This window comes from Engystomops pustulosus, chromosome 4 (assembly GCF_040894005.1).
Source record: "Engystomops pustulosus chromosome 4, aEngPut4.maternal, whole genome shotgun sequence".
Taxonomy (NCBI): Eukaryota; Metazoa; Chordata; class Amphibia; order Anura; family Leptodactylidae; genus Engystomops; species Engystomops pustulosus.
The window spans coordinates 66,562,412-66,585,053 of record NC_092414.1 but is presented as its reverse complement, the minus strand read 5'-3'; the positions used below and the strand labels follow the sequence as shown (position 1 = coordinate 66,585,053).

Genomic DNA, 22,642 nt, shown 5'->3' with positions numbered 1-22,642 from the left:
AGCAGTTTCTGAAATACTCAGACCAGCCCTTCTGGCACCAACAACCATGCCACGTTCAAAGGCACTCAAATCACCTTTCTTCCCCATACTGATGCTCTGTTTGAACTGCAGGAGATTGTCTTGACCATGTCTGCATGCCTAAATGCACTGGGTTGCCGCCATGTGATTGGCTGATTAGAAATTAAGTGTTAACGAGCAGTTGGACATGTGTACCTAATAAAGTGGCAGGTGAGTGTCCTTGGTGGAGTAAATCTGGGAGAGTCTCTTGTTGGGAAGGACCTGGGGGTACTAGCATGTCATAGATTAAATAACAGCATGCAATGTCAATCAGCTGCCTCCAAAGCCAACAAGATCTTGTCATGCATCAAAAGTGGTATGGACTCTCGGGTCAAGCCCTAGAGCTAGAGAGGACACAATGAAGAGCAAAAAGAATGATAAGGGGTTTTGAGGGTCTTACTTATGAGGAAATATAAAAATAATTAGATTTATTTAGTCTCGAAAAGAGAAGACTAAGGGGGAACATTATTTGTTTGTATATTTACCATAAACTTACCATATATGTACTCTTACCCTTGTGCCAAATGCATGTGTTAAATGCATGTATAATTGAAGTCCATCTTTCAGGTCAGTTGTAAGGGTAGGTGAGCCCTAATACTGATACCCCATCTATACCTGGCTACTTGACATCCAATTTAGATGATATTCCATAAGCCAAACAATGGGAAGGATGGTGATAAAAAAATGTCTCCAAATAAGAGGAAAGCTAGAGGTATGAAAAGAGGTCACAGCCAAATGGAAATGCTGTACAACATTAGGAGCCAAGGGATGGTCAGCAAACTATGCAGAGTTCAGGCATCTCAAATGCAGGCCAAACAGTAAATCAAAATCACTGGCAAGGAAGTCTAGCCCCAAGGATGGTTTTATATCTGGCCTCTGAGCTACTTGAGAGCCAGCTGAGAAAGCCATTCAAGGTTTTTTTTTATCATTGCCTAGCTCTCAAACCAGCACTGCAGACATAAAACATGATACCATCTTTATTATTCAAAATTAATATTTACCTTTTACAGTGTATTAGACATAGAGCAGAATTATTTGGAACTCTTTCATTCTTCTGCTGACTGAAGTAAGAGGCTTGGCAGCATGTGCTAGGCTTACTAATGACTTTACCAAGATGCTCATCCTGCCGGTGAACTCAGCCATCGGCTGTAGTCAGGCAGATATGACTTGACATTCAGAGCTTGTTCATATGCAGACTAGTCGGGAAGAGGCAAAACAAATGTAACAAGTAAAAAGAATAAAGAAGCTCTAGTGGCAGCTTTAATTCTTCCCTGACATCGGTCTGTCCCTCTCTGCGAGCTTCTGACAGATTGGAGGTGCAGCTAGCACTGACCTGCGACAGAGGCAAGATTCCTATTTCAAAGTGGAGAAGCAAGTATTCTGATGCCTCTTTATGTAGGACAATGCATTACCGGCAAATGAAGCTGAAGAGATAATACATGGCTTTAATTGGGTGGTTACCCACCACCCAAAATATGAACTTTTACAGTACAAAAATCTGGTCAGTATAACTTGTGTCCTTTGTTCTTCTCCAGATATCTTGTTTAATTGCCCAACTTGAAGCCTCTTCTAAAATGACCTCTGGGAAGCTGCCTGTAAGTCACAGGTACACCCCTTCTATTGTCCAATTTCAGGACAGTTTTGGGAGGTGTTCCTTTGCCTTACAGACCGTTCCCTGCAAGATTCAATGTCCATATTATGAAAGACCAGATGGGAGGGGGAAATAAAGGAATGGTGTCACCTACAGCAGAATAAAGCGTATCTGATATGTGGACTATTCATACGTAATGTATTGTGGAACTCTGTTTTGGGGGTGAAAGATATTAGCATTGATATTAAAATGTTAAAAGCAAATAATACAAATCTAGGGTTTCTTTCATTCTGAAAGTATTTACTACAGGTCAAGGACACACACACTGATAAAATTAACTAAGACCAACAAGCATAACATAGTTTGTTACAGTGATCAAGGTTCATCAGAATTATCCTGGAATATTCAGCAATCTCTAGGACTCCTAACAACCTATTCAAGGTCTGTGCCCAGCTGTGGCCTTGCTCCTAACACATGGATGTTCCCTGCTGGAGAGCAGATGGCTTCCACTTCTTTGCCAAGTGCTGTCAAATTGATGACTCTGTCCCTAACGGAGAAGAAAAAAATCTACTGCCATAGGCTAAATCTCTCTGATGGGATAACAGGGGTCGGTATACATATATGACTTCATGCTTGGAATATTATAATATATGTATATATATTTTTAAAAGCTATATAAAATATACTTATTTGCATAGCAAACTCATAGGGAACCTGTGTATTGTGTACCTTATGGCACCATGTAACATTTTTTAAGTGAGATTTACGCAAGATCCAACAAAAAAACAATGCAATGTTAGTGCTTTGCATGGCAGTACATGTTCACAGTATCCAGACCTGTTAGTTTTTATCTAGGTTTAATGGCCCACAGGTGAAAGAACCACTTGGGCCCTGAGCTAGGGTTCCAGGCTGTCACAGCTAAGTTTAAGGCATGGGCCAGACAGCAGGTTACTGACAGGGATCCAAGACAATAACAGTTCAAGACAAAGACTATGAAACATGCAACTACTGAAAGAAATTTAGCTACATTTTAGGAATTTGTGAAGAGGTGTCAGATAATATTTGCATGTAGCTATAGAATGGTGAGCTCCAAGCATGGATTTTATAGGTGGGGTCTATACATCCCATTATGGCAGTGTTCTCACCATAACTTCCATGATACTACGACGATGAATGTCTTTTTAGTAGAATCACGAGGGTGCTGCCTACAGTATACTGTATACCTACAAGAAAAAGCCCTCTGAACTGGATAATGGCTCACTGCCAATGCCCTGTGAGACACACTGTTCTTACTATAGTTTTATTGTTGTTGATTAAATATATAAAAACTTTTCAAAAATATTTTAGTTGAAAAAAAAAAGCCATCATGGCGGTGGTCCACAGAACATCTGAGATATGGATTTATCCTGTGAATTCCTCCTCTCATCTTTCTATTACTATCCCTTCTAGTCACATCGTTTACCGCACTGTTCACATCCGGTTCTCAGGGGTGGAGTCTACATCCCTGCTACAGTGCACATGCCCAGAGAAACAGCCTGGCCAACAACATGACTAGAAGGGCGGAGGAGAAGAGGGGGATGAGAGCAAGAATTCACAGTATCACTCCATGACTCGGACACTGCTCGGCCCATACTTATTCAGAAAACCAGATTTTCAAACTTCGAACAAAATTTCAGCTCTTTCAGGACCAACAACAGCTCTGTCCACTTGTGGGTAAATAACCTAGTAGGAAGGTAACTTTTCTAGACTTTGAGGTTTCTGTTCTGAGACAAAGTCAAATCCTTATCTCTGGTATGGTGATTTACCATCAATTATTTTACCTTCTTGCACACTCACTCCCCAAATGACCGTTTACAGATAAACAGTTATTTAATACATTTATTTTATTATCTTTAGCTCCCAGACACATCTTAAAAAACAATCAATGACAGAAGACATTATTGTAGCTATGAGTTTAACCAGATGACATTAACAACCTAAGTAATCAAAGAGTTAGAGTCATTTTACTTTGGTCATTTTATTACTAGTCTTAGCACAAAACAATCTGCATTCGTCTTCATTTCATAGAAAGTCAGTAACAGAACATTGATCTCATGATATTGCTAGTGGATGGAGACAAATGAGACATTTCTGTGTAATTTCCTATGCATCTACCTAATGCAATGTTGATCTATGTAATCATAAAAATCAACCAGATCTATGCTTCTTATGCTCATAAGAATAGATGGACAAGAAAGATATACTGAGTGATTTCTCAGGTTTAGCCACCACTAATCCAAGGTAATATTATACACTTCTCTGTCATGATAAATGTACCCAAATGATAGATTTTGTTCTTAAAGGAAATCAACCATTTAAAAAAAACAAATACTAACTGCACTCCTCTTCATGTTTATTCCGGGGTTTGTGTTTGCTAAGCTAGAAAAGAAACATGTAATTTGCCGTCAGGAGCGCGGGGACAAAATGTCCGGCACTTTGGGCTGCTAATTATACACGACCTCTCCACCTCCCTCTCCCATCACCTCGCTTGACGTCACCTCCCTATTCCAGCATGGCTAAGGACACTGCCCGGATCAAGATGAGATCAGTGATACAAGAAAAAGACAGGATTCTGAACCGCGCTGCTCAATCAAATAACATTTTTATTTCAGAGGACATTACAGTGTGGACAACACGTTTCAGGGCGTACCGCTCCCTTCTTCAGGTCCATAAAAATGGGGACAGTATTCCAGCGTTGTCTTTACTGTAATGTCCTCTGAAATAAAAACGTTATTTGATTGAGCAGCGCAGTTCAGAATCCTGTCTTTTTCTCGTATCACTGATCTACCAGACCCGCCGGCATATCCTTTATCCCGGCACACAGGACACGCTGCAAGCTCATCTTGTTATTACTAAGACCTTGATTGTATCTATGAACTTATGTCATCTGTGTTTCTTTCTATTTCTTCTGAAAGGATCAAGATGAAGAGGTGCAGAGATGATTATTTGTGGGTATTTCTTATTTTTTTAAATGGTTGATTTCCTTTAATCATTTCTATTCCAGTTTAACCAGTCTATGGGGGGTATTTATCATACATTGGCGCTCTTGCACTGGTGTATTATAGCTATGCCGACCATACCGGCAAAGCCAAATACATTTGGTGGCTATCTGCACAGTGTTTATTTCTACGCCAAGTCCTACTTGGCATATAAATAAGCACAGCCTGTGACTTTTCACGTATGAAAAGTCGCTGGCTGCAGCATGTGCCCGATCACGGGGCATTCACTCACTCCCCCGCTGTACCCACCCATGATAGATTTCCATCTAAGAAAAAATATCCCCAGCTTTTATATCACTAAACTAACAGCCCCCTAAGGTAGAGTATGAAATAAACTTCTCAGTATTGCTTCTTTTGAGCAAATTAGCTGAAAAAAGTTACCATTTGTCTGATATAGGTCACATTTAGAAGCTGGAGGTGAAGTGCCACTGCAGATGCCCTGATCTATAGCACAAAGATTCTGTAGTCATTATAAAGATGAGAATCTCGTCTTTCAAAATGCATCAGGCTTAAAGTTTAATGTGCTGTAGAACCAGGGATACAGGGAGTTAGACTTAGATCTTGATGTATACCTCACAATACACCCAACTATGTCTTTACCTGTCTGTATCTATCTTTATAGCACGGTTCTAGCTACAGTAGTGGCTAACATAGCCTATAGAAGTGACTCACCTGAGACAAAATCTGACTCTTTTCAGCTAATTTGCTAATGACTTTGGAGACAATTTTGTATCGGAAAACATGAATATTTACATAAAAGATGGAATGCTGGAAATTATATTTCATAACCTACCTGAGGGTGTTTCTAGTTTAGTGGTATTCAATTTAGTGAGAGATTCCCTGTAATTTATAAACTTAAAAGAGTTACTTGCTGGGACCATCACTAATCCTGAGCCTCCTATGTGATTTCTTCCACCACTCAATTCCCTTCTATGGTATTGATGGAACGCTGTACCTCAGTCTTATTGAGGTCAATGGAGCAGTGGTCATTCATGTGCACTTGATTGTTGGGGGGAAATTAGTCAGACCCTCATTAATCATGACCTGTGTTTGAGAACACCCATTAACAATTGAACATGTAACTCAGTAATTGTAAACAGGCATAGTAGATGATCAATAGTATAGAAAATTTCCAGGAGCTTTTTTTCCTTCTAAATACCACATTTAGTTTGAATGATGTCATATCATGTGACAGGAAGTACTTATTGCTTATGGTGGTCATGTGGTCCCTGGGTCAGTGCACCAGTATAAATGCACAGTGGTTAGACAGTCACATGACATGCTGTGATAATGGCAGGACGTCATGTCAGGGATGTCGCAGTGGTTGCTATGTTTACAGGAGAAGTGAAGACACAACTTTAGCAAATAATTAGTAGGTAAGGCTCTTTCTTGACTTTTTAAAAATTGCAATGGGGTTTGCTCCTAGTGCAATGTAAAGACAGGTTTATTACTTGTAAAAAAATGTTGTGATTATTTCCAAAACAAATCTCAGACACTGATTAGAGATTTATTAAAGGGCCAACACCACTTAAATAAATCGTTCTGGCAGTGGAGGTCCATAGACAGGCATGCACGGAGCCTGCCAAATGATAAATAACCCTCGGTGTGTCTGACCACTCAGCCTGTGATATACATGCTTTCTCTCTGAACCCCATGATTTTATAGTTACCCCCCTAAACATGGAAATTGCATTAATAATATACACATTCTCTTGCTTTTTAATTATTTTGTTATGTCACAGCCTTAAAGGAAACCTACTATCAGAAGTAGATGTGATGGTAGATTCCTCCTGCCTGCCTCTGCCATAATCTGTAATTTAATAATCCTGGAACCTAATCTAATTTGTTAAAAACGTTATTTTACTAATATGTAAATTAACTACAGATGCAACTGGGGCGTGGAGTAGCCTTAGCTACCATTGCCCAACGAGGTTAGTACACACCCCAGTAGCCTCTGCAGTTAATTTACATATTAGTAAAATAAAGTTTTAACAAGTTAGGTAAATTCCAGGATTATTAAATTACAGATTAGGGCAGAGGCAGGCAGGAGGAATCTATAATCAGATCAACTTCTCATAGTAGATTCCTCATGGTAGATTTCCTTTAGTAATAATTGTGTTAGTATTATTTCATTTTCAATAACAAGTTGCACTTTTTCTATGTGGTTTCCATTGACCGTGAAATATTTCTGAATCTTGAGTCCACTTGTAGTTATTTTAACTGATTGTTCATGATTTTATAAGGCACACATCTATCTGTATAAGGTCAGCTGTCAGTATATAGCTGAGGCACAAATTCTGGGAACATTACAAAAAATTGTTGCAGCATTACAGGTCCCGAGAAGGTGGAAACAACCCCTCCCCCCCAGAGTTGGTGGCTTGGCCGCACTGAGCAATCAATGGGTAAACCTTACTTGGTGGTTGACTAATGACCAGATGGTTTCTATAATAAAGCTCCAGAGTTCTAGGGTGGAGATATGAGAATATTTCAGAAGGAGAACCATCTCTACATTGGCCAGATTCCTCAGTAAATGGCTCAAGACTGCTCAATAAGAATTGGCCAAAAATTTTGAAATTTTTAGCTCATGACAAGCCAGACTTGTTGCCTACATTGGATTTGTGGGTTTCATAGCAAAGCATTTTTTAGGTATCAGCTATCACTCAGCCCAAATCATCTCTATGGTGGAGCAAGATGGTGACATGTGGTGTAAGGATGCTTTTTAGCTCTCAGATGTGGATAAGACAATGTTGAGGAAAAGATGAACCGCACTAAAGATCTTTGATGAAAACCAGCTGCAGAATGCTGGTAACTTCAGATTCTCCTTCCAACAGTGCCATGACCCTAAAAACATGGCACAACAACATAGAAAAGGTTCATGGACTAATCCGTCCTAAGTTGTTTTTTTTTAAGTTTTCTATCAATCCGTCTTTGCATTATTTATTGTTTGTAGACTGACAAAAACAAAGCAATAAGGCTGTAATATAACAAAGTGAGACAAGACCTGATTATTTTCTGAACATACTATATAAGCTCTTGGAAAACTCCTTAACATCCACATTTTGACAACATCACAGTAATATACAGCAGTGTTTCTATATTTCTGTAAAACTCTCTTTACAAAAAACAAAGCCATCGATTATTTGCTACAATATTAGAAAACTAAATGAAATAATAATAGCCTAGAAAATATTTCTAGCGCATTAAAATAAATATAAATAAATATTCTAAAATATTCTTTTAGTGCAAAATGCATTATATTATCTCTGAAAGAAAAGTGATTACTTGCAAAGTAAATAACTTTCAGCTAGAATGCTATAGGTTCCAATAAGCAGATTGTCCCCTAAGTTAACAGCCTGCAAATGTAAAGATCACAATTCACTGCGACCCTTAGAAGTCTGATGTAAATTTCTCTTCAGAATGAGCCATTTCATAAAGCATAATTATTGAGTGTATTACTACTGGAGAATAAAAAGCAGGGACTCTATAGATTGTTATTTTTTCCATCCTCCTCTTTGGTTTGATCCTCAGACAATTCCTCCTGGTTTTCAATGAGGTCTTGTTTACTTCTGTAAATAAATACATAAAATAAACAGATGGAAACAATGAAAGACTCAAACTCCTGAAGCTAAAAATCGTATACAAATCTTTCAAGGCAACAGTCATCATTCACTTCCTTTTATTTTTTTCCATTTACTAGAATGGGTCGGGCTCAACAAACGACTTCTGGGGTTACAAGGTCATGAGTATTGGATTGGGGAATTCATCTCCGATACTCCACAACCATCAGAGGCTTTGGGGTCCATGAGGGACGGAAACCTATACAGAGGTGAAAGCAGACGGCTCCATCCACTGTGTGGCAACTATGGTGGGGAACTGAACCCCAGCTCCCAATCTACAAAATATCATTCGAGATGCAGTACTCTCATAAGACAGGGTGTTATTTTATTTTTTGGCCCAAAAATGGGCTTATTAATAAGGAATATCTTATTTTTTTTATAAGAGCAAAATCTGCATTTATTCAAATTATTTATCCAAATAATCATGCAGCTCCATCCTCCTCCTTTAGTTGACAGGCTAAAGGAGGAGGATTGACAAAGAAACATGGTTTTAGTGTTATTTTAAAGAGGCGAATCTCCCCTTAAATATTGCACCAGCACTGTATTCATAGGTGCCACAGAACCAGAGATAACCACAGATAACGTTACAGTCAGGAATGTGAGCTTTATGTGAAAATTGCACTCCTATCAGTATCTTTAACAAAGGTTCTGTTGCACCTAGAGTGGATTATCGTCTTTAAAAAGACACCAGAACTGTGTTTAAAGGTGCCAAGGTTCAGCGGATATAGTTGTGTGAAGTGTGCCCCCAATTGGGCTTATTTTCATAGTAGGGCTTATTTCAACCCTATGCCAAATACCTCTTATTTGGGGGACAGGTCACCCAAATACTCCAGCAATTGCCCTCTTCTCTTCACTATTTTTCTGATTGTGCTATTCTATTTTCTGTATATGTCTATTCGTATCCTAGTAATTAGGATAACTATCACTTAATATAATGTGTTTAATGCATGATATGTAAAATCACTGTAAAAATCAATCCTATGTATAAGTAAAATTAATTTAAAGGCCTTACCTGGCTATATGAGATTAAACTAAAGTAAAGCCTTATATATCTTGGGGATTAAGGCTATTTATAACAACTACCACCAGGATGAAAGACTATATGCAAATGAGCCTGATTTGATAGGAAGAGTGGGAATGTGTTAAAGGACATCTACCACCAGGATGAAGTACTGTAGGCAAACTAGTCCGAGGGGCTCTAGGCTCCATGGGTGTTAATGGAGCCTAGAGCCCCTCGGACTAGTTTGCCTACAGTACTTCATCCTGGTGATAGATTTCCTTTAACACATTCACACTCTTCCTATCAATATCAGAATGAAGGGGTCTGACTAGAGATGAGCGAACATGCTCGTCCGAGCTTGATGCTCGGTCGAGCATTAGCGTACTCGAAACTGCTCGTTGCTCGGACGAATACTTCGCCCGCTCGAGAAAATGGCAGCTCCCGCCGTTTTGCTTTTTGGCGGCCAGAAACAGAGCCAATCACAAGCCAGGAGACTCTGCACTCCACCCAGCATGACGTGGTACCCTTACACGTCGATAGCAGTGGTTGGCTGGCCAGATCAGGTGACCCTGGGATAGACTAGCCGCTGCCCGCGCTGCTCGGATCATTCTGTGTCTGGATGCCGCTAGGGAGAGAGCTACTGCTGCTGGTGAGGGAAAGCGTTAGGGTGTTCTATTAGCTTACTGTTAGGCAGGAGTGATTCTCCAAGAACCCAACAGCCCTTCTTAGGGCTACAATAACGTTATACTTTTTTTTTTTTTATTTGCAGCTAGTACCATATTGTGAGGAATTTGCAGGGGGACTTGCTACCGTTGTGTTTAGCTCTTAGTCACGCACATATCCACCTCAAACACCAAAGTGGGAAAATTTATTAGGGGTTTGATTTCAATTAGGCACAGTCTGCCATTTACTTTTTATTTTACGTTTATTTTTTTAATAACTCAGTGTCATCTCATCTTGCATAGTAGTGTGCTTTCATACTTGGCTAGAAAATAGCCATAGGAGAATCCAAACGGCTTACTTACGCCTACAGTAGCGTTATATATATTTGATTTCTGGTTGATCTGCTGGTGGCTGTACTTGCTGCAGTGCATCTACTAGCCAATTGTGAGCAATTTGTAGTGAGACTTGCGACCGCTTTGTTTTGCGCTTAGTGACGCACATATCCATTGCAAAGACCGAAGTGGGAAAATTTAGTAGGGGTTGGATTTCAATTAGGCACAGTCTGCCATTTTTCCTTTTTTATTTTACGTTTATTTTGTTTCATAACTCTGCGTCATCTCATCTGGCATAGTAGTGTGCTTTCATACTTGGCTAGAAAATAGCCATAGGAGAATCTAAACGGCTTACTTACGCCTACAGTAGCGTTATATATATTTGATTTCTGGTTGATCTGCTGGTGGCTGTACTTGCTGCAGTGCATCTACTAGCCAATTGTGAGCAATTTGTAGTGAGACTTGCGACCGCTGTGTTTTGCGCTTAGTGACGCACATATCCATTGCAAAGACCGAAGTGGGAAAATTTAGTAGGGGTTGGATTTCAATTAGGCACAGTCTGCCATTTTTCCTTTTTTATTTTACGTTTATTTTGTTTCATAACTCTGCGTCATCTCATCTGGCATAGTAGTGTGCTTTCATACTTGGCTAGAAAATAGCCATAGGAGAATCTAAACGGCTTACTTACGCCTACAGTAGCGTTATATATATTTGATTTCTGGTTGATCTGCTGGTGGCTGTACTTGCTGCAGTGCATCTACTAGCCAATTGTGAGCAATTTGTAGTGAGACTTGCGACTGCTGTGTTTTGCGCTTAGTGACGCACATATCCATTGCAAAGACCGAAGTGGGAAAATTTAGTAGGGGTTGGATTTCAATTAGGCACAGTCTGCCATTTTTCCTTTTTTATTTTACGTTTATTTTGTTTCATAACTCTGCGTCATCTCATCTGGCATAGTAGTGTGCTTTCATACTTGGCTAGAAAATAGCCATAGCAATAGGATAGCATCGTTTGGTTTTAAAAACTCAAAAACACAAAAAAAAAAAAAAAACACAAAAAAAAGTTTAAAAAAAATTAAAGTTATAACTCTCATTTTAAAAATGTTTAACCCGAGGGCTAGGGGTAGAGGACGAGGGCGGGGACGTGGGCGTCCAACTACTGCAGGGGTCAGAGGCCGTGGTCCTGGGCGGGGTGAGACACCACCTGCTTATGAGGGAGCAGGGGAACGCCGCAGAGCTACACTCCCTAGGTTCATGTCTGAAGTTACTGGGACTCGTGGTAGAGCACTGTTGAGGCCAGAACAGTGCGAACAGGTGATGTCGTGGATTGCCGACAATGCTTCGAGCAATTTGTCCACCAGTCAGTCTTCCACGCAGTCCACCCATGTCACCGAAATCGGCACTCCTCCAGCTCCTGCACCTCAGCCTCCTCCCCCCCAGTCTGCCCCCTCCCAGGAAAATTTGCCATTTGAACCGGCATACTCTGAGGAACTGTTTTCTGGACCCTTCCCACAGTCACAAACCACTTGTCCGGTTGCTGCTGAGCAATTTTCCGATGCCCAGGTTTTCCACCAGTCACAGTCTGTGGGTGATGATGACCTTCTTGACGTAGTGGAAGTGTGTAAAGAGGTGTCCGACGATGAGGAGACACGGTTGTCAGACAGTGGGGAAGTTGTTGTCAGGGCAGGAAGTCCGAGGGGGGAGCACACTGAGGGATCGGAGGATGATGAGGTGACAGACCCAAGCTGGGTTGATAGGCCGGGTGAACACAGTGCTTCTGAGACGGAGGAGAGTCCTCGACCAGAACAGGTTGGAAGAGGCAGTGGTGGGGCCAGACGGAGAGGCAGGGCCAGAGCTGGTGCATCAGCGCCAAATGTGTCAACTAGTGAAGCTCCCGTGGCGAGGGCTCTTGCGGCGAGGGCTAGATTTTCAGAAGTCTGGAGGTTCTTTAAGGAAACACCGGATGACCGACGGACTGTGGTGTGCAACATTTGCCAAACCAGGATCAGCAGGGGTTCCACCACTACTAGCTTAACTACCACCAGTATGCGCAGGCATATGAATGCTAAACACCCCACTCAGTGGCAACAAGCCCGTTCACCTCCGGCCGTGCACACCACTGCTCCTTCCCCTGTGTCAGCTGATAGTCAGCCCCCTGCCCAGGACCCTGCCACAAAAACCCCATCGTCGCCTCCACGATCCTCCACAGCATCCACCAGCGTTCAGCTCTCCATACCCCAGACGCTGGAGCGGAAACGCAAATATAGTGCAACCCACCCGCACGCCCAAGCCCTTAATGTCCACATCTCCAGATTACTTAGCCTGGAGATGCTGCCCTATAGGTTAGTAGAGACCGAGGCCTTTCCCAACCTCATGGCGGCGGCCGCCCCTCGGTATTCGGTCCCCAGCCGCCACTACTTTTCCCGGTGTGCCGCCCCAGCCCTGCACCAGCACGTGTCAGACAACATCACCCGTGCCCTGACCAACGCCGTTTCTGACAAGGTCCACCTGACCACGGACACGTGGACGAGTGCTGCCGGGCAGGGCCACTATATATCGCTGACGGCACATTGGGTTAACTTGGTGGAGGCTGGGACCGAGTCTGACCCTGGGGCTGGTCATATACTGCCGACGCCGAGGATTGCGGGGCCTACCTCGGTCCAGGTGTTTCAGGCCTACTATGCCTCCTCCTCCTCCCACCCCTCCTCCACCTCCTCCTCCGAACTACCATCCGTGGGCACGGCGCCATCAGTCGGTAGCTCTAGGCACAGCAGCAGTGCCGTCGCTAAGCGACAGCAGGCGGTGCTCAAACTGCTGAGCCTAGGCGATAAAAGGCACACCGCCCAAGAGCTATTACAGGGCATCACGGCGCAGACTGATCTGTGGCTGGCACCGCTGAACCTGAAGCCAGGCATGGTTGTGTGTGACAACGGCCGTAACCTGGTGGCGGCTCTGCAACTCGGCAGACTGACACATGTGTCATGCCTGGCCCATGTGTTAAATCTGATAGTTCAGCGTTTCCTCAAGACATACCCCAATCTGTCAGATTTGCTCACGAAGGTGCGCCGCATCTGTGCGCATTTCAGGAAGTCCAGCACAGATGCTGCCACTCTCAGGGCAGCGCAGCGCCGCCTCCAACTGCCCGCTCACCGACTGTTGTGCGACGTGCCCACGAGGTGGAATTCAACACTGACCATGTTATCCAGAGTTTACCAGCAGCGCCGAGCCATTGTAGACTGCCAGATGTCAACTTCCACCAGAACTGGTAGTCAGGTCAGTCAGCTTTCTCAAGTCTACAATGAGGAGTGGACGTGGATGTCTGATATCTGTCAGGTGCCGAGTAACTTTGAGGAGTCAACACAGATGGTCAGTGGCGATGCCGCCATCATCAGTCTCACCATCCCGCTGCTTGGCCTGTTGAAAAACTCTCTGATCAGCATGAAGTCGGAAGCTTTGCGCTCGTCACAAGAGACGGGGGAAGAAGATTCCCTTGTTGATAGCCAAAGCACCCTTAGGTCTGTTTCTCAGCGCATATCGGAGGAGGTGGAGGTGGAGGAGGATGAGGAGGAGAATGTTGGCGAGACACAAGAGGGGACCATTGTTGAGTCCTTCACTGTTCAGCGTGTATGGGCAGAAGAAGAGGAGTTGGAGGAGTTGGAGGAGGAGGAAATGGACAGTCAGGCCAGTGAGGGGAGTGAATTCTTACGCGTTGGTACTCTGGCGCATATGGCAGATTTCATGCTAGGCTGCCTATCCCGTGACCCTCGCGTTCAAAGAATTTATTCCAGCACCGATTACTGGGTGTTCACTCTCCTGGACCCACGGTACAAGCAAAATCTTTCCACTCTCATCCCTGCAGAGGAAAGGAGTGTGAGAATGCATGAATACCAGCAGGCCCTGGTGCACAAGCTGAAACAGTATTTCCCTTCTGACAGCGCTAGCGGCAGAGTGCGTAGTTCTGCGGGACAAGTAGCGAGGGAGAGTAGGCGAGCAGGCAGCTTGTCCAGCACTGGCAAGGGTACGCTTTACAAGGCTTTTGCCAGCTTTATGTCACCCCAGCAAGACACTGTCACCTGTCCCCAGTCTCGGCAGAGTAGGGCTGATCTTTACAGAAAGATGGTGAGGGAGTACGTAGCCATACCATCGTCCTAAATGATCACACAGCTCCCTACAACTACTGGGTTTCAAAGCTGGACATGTGGCACGAACTGGCGCTGTACGCCTTGGAGGTTCTTGCCTGCCCTGCCGCTAGCGTCTTGTCCGAGCGGGTTTTCAGTGCAGCTGGTGGCATCATCACCGATAAGCGTACACGCCTGTCGACTGACAGCGCTGACAGGCTGACGCTTATTAAGATGAATAAAGCCTGGATTTCTCATAATTTCCAATCTCCACCAGGTGAAGGAAGCTCAACCTGAATAATTGATCCACTCCTCCTCCTCCTCATTTTCCTCCTTCTCCTCCTCTTTGTACAGTAAAGCAGAGGAAACTGGCTATTTTTTGACAGGGCCCACTGGCTCTAGCTATAGTACTTTATGCATTTAATTTTTCTGGAGGGCCACCGACCCGGTCCTCTGTTTTAAACAATTTTTGGGAGTGCCACATACAGGCACTCAATCTATTCAATTTTTCTGGAGGGCCACCGACCCGTTCCTCTGTTTTAAACAATTTTTGGGAGTGCCACATACAGGCACTCAATCTATTCAATTTTTCTGGAGGGCCACCTACCTGCTCCTCTGGTTTGAAAACTTTTTGGGACTGCCACATACAGGCACTCAATCTATTCAATTTTTCTGGAGGGCCACCTACCTGCTCCTCTGGTTTGAAAACTTTTTGGGACTGCCACATACAGGCACTCAATCGATTCCATTTTTCTGGAGGGCCACCTACCTGCTCCTCTGGTTTGAAAACTTTTTGGGACTGCCACATACAGGCACTCAATCTATTCTATTTTTCTGGAGGGCCACCTACCTGCTCCTCTGGTTTGAAAACTTTTTGGGACTGCCACATACAGGCACTCAATCTATTCAATTTTTCTGGAGGGCCACCTACCTGCTCCTCTGGTTTGAAAAATTTTTGGGACTGCCACATACAGGCACTATCCAAATTAAATTGTCTCCATAGCAGCCTCCACACGTTGTCTCCATTGCTACCTCCAAAAGTCGTCCATATAGCTGCCTCCATACATCGTCCCTTTATCAAACGAGGTGTGTCAGGCAGAAATTTGGGTTGTTTTCATGGATTCCACATCAAAGTTGTTAACTTTGTCGCCACCCAGCTGTGTTATCCACAAAATATACTAATAAACTTTTATCATTTACCAATATTATTTCAGCGCTTCTTGCGCATCTGTTTACATTCCCCTCACCCGCCATATCCCAAACTTATAAGAACGCTACTACACCTGATCTTATACAAAAGGTTCTTAGAAGTGCTGTTTGGGGAGTAGCCTAGAGACAGGGGCTTGGATTGGCGAAAGCTCGCCTGGCTGCGGAGCGCCAGCTCCATCCCAAGATCCAACTAACATAGTTTTAACTGCAGCACCTTTAATCTACTACTAGTTCACTGCCTCCATAATAATAATAATAATCTTTATTTATATAGCGCCATCATATTCCGTAGCGCTTTACAAATCATAGGAAACAAATACAAATGTAATGTAACAGAGCACAACATTTGTATGGAACAACAGGAGTGAGGTCCCTGCTCGCCAGAGCTTACGGTTTATGAAGATGATGGGGTAACACGAGGTAAAAGAATATTTAATGGTCAAGCCATTCTTCTTAGGGAATAGAACAAAATATAATAAATGGAATTGCTGTCGCTTGAACCACTCAGCCGTCATCTTATATACCAGGTCCAGGGTGAATGGGACTGTAGAGAAGTCTGGTGCCTGTTGGCTGCTGGATAACAGATGGGAGGACGACACAGGACGGGTTAGTAGAAGAGTTAAAACTTCATGCAGTTAATGAGTGTTATAGGCTTGCCTAAAGAAATGGGTTTTAAGAGCACGTTTGAAACTTTGGAGGTTAGGTATTAGTCTGATAGTCCAGGGCAGAGCATTCCATAGAATTGGTGCAGCTCTAGAGAAGTCTTGGAGACGCGAGTGGGAGGTCCGCACTAGGGTAGAGGTTAATCTAAGATCACTGGCGGATCTAAGAGCACGGGTTGGGCGATAGACTGAGATAAGAGAGGAGAGGTAGGGGGGTGCAGCATTATACAGAGCTTTATGGATGAGGGTTATTATTTTAAACTATTCGAAAGGAGACTGGCAGCCAGTGCAGCGACTGGCATGAACTGTAAGCATACATGGTCCCCTTATCAAACGAGCTGTGTCAGGCAGAATTTTGGGTTGTTTTCATGGCTTCCACAACAAACTTGTTAACTTTGTCGCCACCCTGCTGTGTAATCCACAAAAAATACTGGCAAACTTTTATCATTTACCGATATTATTTCAGCGCTTCTTGCGCATCTGTTTACATTCCCCTCACCCGCCATATCCTAAACTTATAAGAACGCTACTACACTTGATCTTATACAAAAGGTTCTTAGAAGTGCTGTTTGGGGAGTAGCCTAGAGACAGGGGCTTGGATTGGCGAAAGCTCGCCTGGCAGCGGAGCGCCAGCTCCATGCCAAGATCCAACTAACATAGTTTTAACTGCAGCACCTTTAATCTACTACTAGTTCACTGCCTCCATACATGGTCCCCTTATCAAACGAGCTGTGTCAGGCAGAATTTTGGGTTGTTTTCATGGCTTCCATGTTAACTTTGTCGCCACCCTGCTGTGTAATCGATATTATTTGAGCGCTTCTTGCTCACCTCCTTTGGTTCCTCTCTGCCACCCATTGGTTTGAAGCCTGAGTCCATTTAGGGTATGTCGCCATGACACTCTCTAGCCTGCTGCCGCTGCCTCTGCATGCCGTCCCCTATAGTGTCAGGGTCAATTATTGGATGTTTTAGATGCTATCTAGCTTCATTCTGTCACTCTGTCATGGCCATGCTGTTGCCCATAATTTTGGCATAATGGTGCGATTATGCAGCCTCAGAGGCATCCATGCATGCTGCCCCTGCTGTTTCCTGTCCATTTCCGTGGTGTTTCCATCCTTTTCTGAGGTTCCCAGGTGTTTGGCCAAGCTTCCCTGTGCAGAGCCTTGGTCCCCTTGAAAAATGCTCGAGTCTCCCATTGACTTCAATGGGGCTCGTTATTCGAGACGAGCACTCGAGCATCGGGAAAAGTTTGTCTCGAATAACGAGTACCCGAGCATTTTAGTGCTCGCTCATCTCTAGGTCTGACCTATTTCTCCTACCAATTTGCTATCAATCTGTTTGAAAGAATTGGCTGAGCTGTAATACCAAGCAGAGCCACTGGTAGACTGTGTAGCCGAATCACTTGTCCAGATGCTGCTCTCTTCTAACAACTGATAGGTTGGGGGGCCATGTATTAGAGCCCCATCAATCTTATATTAATCCCTGATGCTTATAAAAATCATCTTGGAATACCATTTAAGGTGCTTGTCCCCCACTGCAAATTCTTGAAATCACAGAAAAAAAAACCTTATTTTCACATAAGGTTAAAGCATAGAAGCATCACTACAATATCTACTATTGTGGCTTATTATTGAAAATTGATAAAAGGGCATCTCTCTACCAATACTTACTTCTCTCTGTTGAAAACAATGAAATCTCTCTCCACAGTATCCAAGTGTTTCTGTAAATTTCCATTCTTCACCATAAGATAATACAGTCCAGAGAGGAAAACAATGAAAAAACAAACATTTAATGAGATGACTTTAAAATTGAAAGCGGGTGAACTTGTGAGGGAAAATTTGTAAACATTACAGGCACAAACATAAATGTATTTTATTACATGTATAAATGATATTTTATGGGAAGGAGCAATGCAAAGTACTAAGTATTTGTGAAGCATAATGAAATTTTAAAATTGAAAACTTAAAGATTGTGCTGCATGATTTATCTGGCACAGAACATGAGTGTGTAGTCTTAGGCCCCTTTCACACTTGCGTTTTTCACGCGCGCTTTCTGCGCGTGCTTTTGACGCGCAGAACTTGCATTGCACTCTGACCCATTGTAACCAATGGGTCTTTTCAGACTTGCATTCTTTTTCACGCACACACGTGCGTTTTTTTAACGCGCGTTTAAATCTCGACATGCTCTACTTTTGCAAGTCACGCGCGTGAAAAACGCACCATACAAGTCTATGGAGATGCATCAAAAACGCATTGCACTCTGAGACACTTGCAAGTGCAATGCAAGTGCAATGCGTTTTTCACGCATCAATTGCCATAGAAAAGATAGAGCTCAGTCCTGAGTCCTTTCACGTGCAGAAAACGCGCGTGAAAAACGCATTGAAATTGCATTGAAATTGCATCAAAAACGCGCGTGAAAAACTGAGACACTGAACAAACTCTGACTGAAAACTGATTGCACTCTGATGCAAAATGTCAGTTTTTCACTGACCAAACCCTGATCGCACCCTGATCAAACTCTGACGTGATCTGCAACGCAAGTGTGGAAGGGGCCTTAGGCCTTAGGCCCCTTCCACACTTGCGTTGCAGATCACGTCAGAGTTTGATCAGGGTGCGATCAGGGTTTGGTCAGTGAAAAACGCGCATTTTGCATCAGAGTGCAATCAGTTTTCAGTCAGAGTTTGTTCAGTGTCTCAGTTTTTCACGCGCGTTTTTGATGCAATTTCAATGCAATTTCAATGCGTTTTTCACGCGCGTTTTCTGCACGTGAAAGGACTCAGGACTGAGCTCTATCTTTTCTATGGCAATTGATGCGTGAAAAACGCATTGCACTTGCATGTGTCTCAGAGTGCGATGCGTTTTTGATGCATCTCCATAGACTTGTATGGTGTGTGTTTCACGCGTGTGACTTACAAAAGTAGAGCATGTCGAGATTTAAACGCGCGTTAAAAAAAAACTCACGTGTGTGCGTGAAAAAGAATGCAAGTCTGAAAAGACCCATTGGTTACAATGGGTCAGAGTGCAATGCAAGTTCTGCGCGTCAAAAGCATGCGCAGAAAACGCGCATGAAAAACGCAAGTGTGAAAGGGGCCTTACTCTGCACTGGGCTATTCACCTACACATTATTTAATTTTCCCCTAATACAGTATGGGAGTTATTTATCATTAGACCACCTCCTTGGGACAGATGTCTATTTTTGGGGCTCTGCTGCCCATCAGATTTATTAAAGTGGCTTTGGCTCTTTAATTAATGTTCTTATGGTCTATTTTCTGTCATTTTTTCAAAAAGACCCAAAAAAGTCTCAAAATGCATAAAAAGTCTCAGCACATAGACCAGCAGGTGTTGCACTAGCACTAGTTCTATGTTTAGGCCAGATAAATGAAGAGGTGTATGTAGTCCTGTGACACTTTTTAGCAGTAAAAGTCTCAAAAAATCTCAATAGGACTAATTTGAGACTTTTTTTATGCTGGAAAACTTATAATAAATAACCCACTATGTCTGTATCTAATTTCTTCACATTATAACTACAGCAGTTTTGTGAAGGCATCGGAGGTTAGTTAGAAACCTTTGTGAACAAACAGCATCATGAAAATCAGGGATCACACCACATATCTCAGGGATAAAGTTGTAACAAATTGTATTGCAAGGTTAGGTATTAAAAAAAAATAGCCAAAGCTCTAAACATTTCAAAGACTTCTGCTCAATCCATCATCTATCATTAGGAGGAGCATGGCACAACTCAACTCTTAGCTACCAATCCATGGGTTTCCACATAAACAAGACAAGGGATAGAGAAGCAACCAAGAGCCTCAGGGTCTCTCTGGAGAAGCTGCAGAGATCCACAGCTCAGATTATGCCAATAAAAGCCACCTTGCAGGCTTGTGGAGACTTAAAGCCATTGATACTGCAATGGGGGATTCTGGGAAACATGCAAATACATTTTTCAGGATAGGATAATGAAAACACTACCTCTTAGCTACTTTGTAAGGCAGTCCCCTTAACATTTAGCATAGGTTTATCAGGAAGCTTAATGACATAATGCGGGATAAAGTCAAACCAGTATATCTATTCCATAAGGAACACTGGTTTGGCTTTTATACCACATCATGCCACTAGGCTTTCTGGGAAAGTCATGTTTGAACTTGAAGGGACTGTCTTACAAGGTAGCTACAAAGTACTACTTTCCTTATCCCATCCTGGAAAACATATTTGCATAGTTCCCAAAGCTGGTAGAGCCACCAACAGCTTGTATAAAACATTTACAGAACTGAAATTGTAATGTAAGAGGAGACAATTTTAATTAATAAAATAGGAAACTGTAACTGTAAAAATACATCAATTACAAAGTAATGAATGAATAGCTTATTTAACAGGATTAAGAAGCACTTAAGCTAAGTGCCTTTCATATCTATCTACTGGATTTTAAGCATTCCCAATGCAATTTTCTTATGTCATCCATCAATGTCTCGAAATTGGAACATAGCCCCTAATTCTACTGCCAAGCTGCAGATAAAAACTGCTGAAAACTACTGCAAACTGTAAATAGCAGTGCTACAAATGGTCTCTGCTGTGATTTCAAGTCCTCATGTAGTACAAATGGGCATGTTTGATTACCTTGAATGGGAATGAGCTGAGCAGTGGTCATGTGATGAATGAGGTCATGTGATAAATGAGCCTACGGATGGTGCTCACCGGAACCCTTCTAGTCTGGTAGGTAGTCCAATTTTTATACCCTTAAAGTATTATTTTCTCTATGCTATATGAAACATTTTCTTACCAATGCAGTCCGATTTTTCCCATTGTCCTTTACTCTTTTTGCCAGTCTCTTCTTTTTCTTGTGCAATGGTTTGGACTCTAGTATCATCTCTTCGAGTTCAAACGTTGGATCACAGTTAAGTCGCCCTTTCTAGTAATACAACAGGAATAATGATGAATAAACAGAAATACTGGAACATCTAGGTGGTAGAAGTCATACCCTTCCTGATCACTATTCTTGGCTTATTCAACAATGTTACAATTAATATTGATGAAAAATCCTCTTTAAAAAAGTGACTTTTGGCCCTTTTCCAATATCAATTATTAACATATTCTTCCGATTGTGGGTTTTAACCCTTTCTCTTCCCCCTCTCTGGCTTTAGTCTTCTCTGAGTATTCTCTTCTAGCAGACTTGTTTCTGTTTCTTATTTCCCCTTTAAAGGAGTTTTCCCAGGAAACAGGTTAGGCCCTATCTACAGGATAGAGTCTAACTTGCTGATCGGTGGTGGTCTCTGTGATGACTCCCCCACAGATCAGGAGAACTGGGGGTCCGATGCAGTCCAAAGTTCCTCGTCATTCCCCGAGATTGGAGTGGAGTAGACGGTTGTGCATGTCTGTTCTGCTCAATTCATCTCTATGGAGCTGACGGAAATTGCCGAGCGTGGAGCTTGGAAATCCGCCGTCAGCTCCATAGGGATCAATGGATATTGCCTAACTTGATTCATTGGAAAACCCCTTTAAGCCAGTTAGATTAATACTGTATCCTAAGGCTGTATAAGTAAACACCAGGAGATTAGACCTAAGCATGTAGTCAGCCTCCATAGACACAGACTATACAGCCAGGAATATAAAGTCAGCCTCCATACACACACACTATACAGCCAGGAATATATAGTCAGCCTCCATACACACACACTATACAGCCAGGAATATATAGTCAGCCTCCATACACACACACTATACAGCCAAGAATATATAGTCAGCCTCCATACACACACACTATACAGCCAGGAATATATAGGCAGCCTCCATACACACACACTATACAGCCAGGAATATATAGGCAGCCTCCATACACACACACTGTACAGCCAGGAATATATAGTCAGCGTCCATACACACACACTATACAGCCAGGAATATATAGTCAGCCTCCATACACACACACTATACAGCCAAGAATATATAGTCAGCCTCCATACACACACACTATACAGCCAGGAATATATAGTCGGCCTCCATACACACACACTATACAGCCAGGAATATATAGTCAGCCTCCATACACACACACTATACAGCCAGGAATATATAGTCAGCCTCCATACACACACACTATACAGCCAAGAATATATAGTCAGCCTCCATACACACACACTATACAGCCAGGAATATATAGGCAGCCTCCATACACACACACTATACAGCCAGGAATATATAGGCAGCCTCCAAACACACACACTATACAGCCAGGAATATATAGGCAGCCTCCATACACACACACTATACAGCCAGGAATATATAGGCAGCCTCCACACACACACACTTCAGCCAGGAATATATAGTCCGCCTCCATACACACACTATACAGCCAGGAATATATAGT

The 22,642-nt window shown here is 42.8% G+C and overlaps 1 protein-coding gene across 4 annotated transcripts in view; it reads right to left on the bottom strand.

The window, feature by feature from the left end:
* Positions 1-6,709: 6,709 nt before the first annotated feature.
* The window catches only part of STK32A (serine/threonine kinase 32A), a 136,299-nt gene continuing 120,366 nt past the window's right edge, over positions 6,710-22,642 (bottom strand). For all 4 annotated transcript variants that reach the window (XM_072146146.1, XM_072146148.1, XM_072146147.1 and 1 more), the window contains 3 exons: positions 21,059-21,187; positions 17,953-18,017; positions 6,710-8,251 (listed from right to left, as the gene is read on the bottom strand). In XM_072146146.1, coding sequence (XP_072002247.1) covers positions 8,167-8,251; positions 17,953-18,017; positions 21,059-21,187 — 279 coding nt within the window. In that variant the 3' untranslated portion in view covers positions 6,710-8,166. The remainder of the gene's footprint in view (positions 8,252-17,952; positions 18,018-21,058; positions 21,188-22,642) is intronic.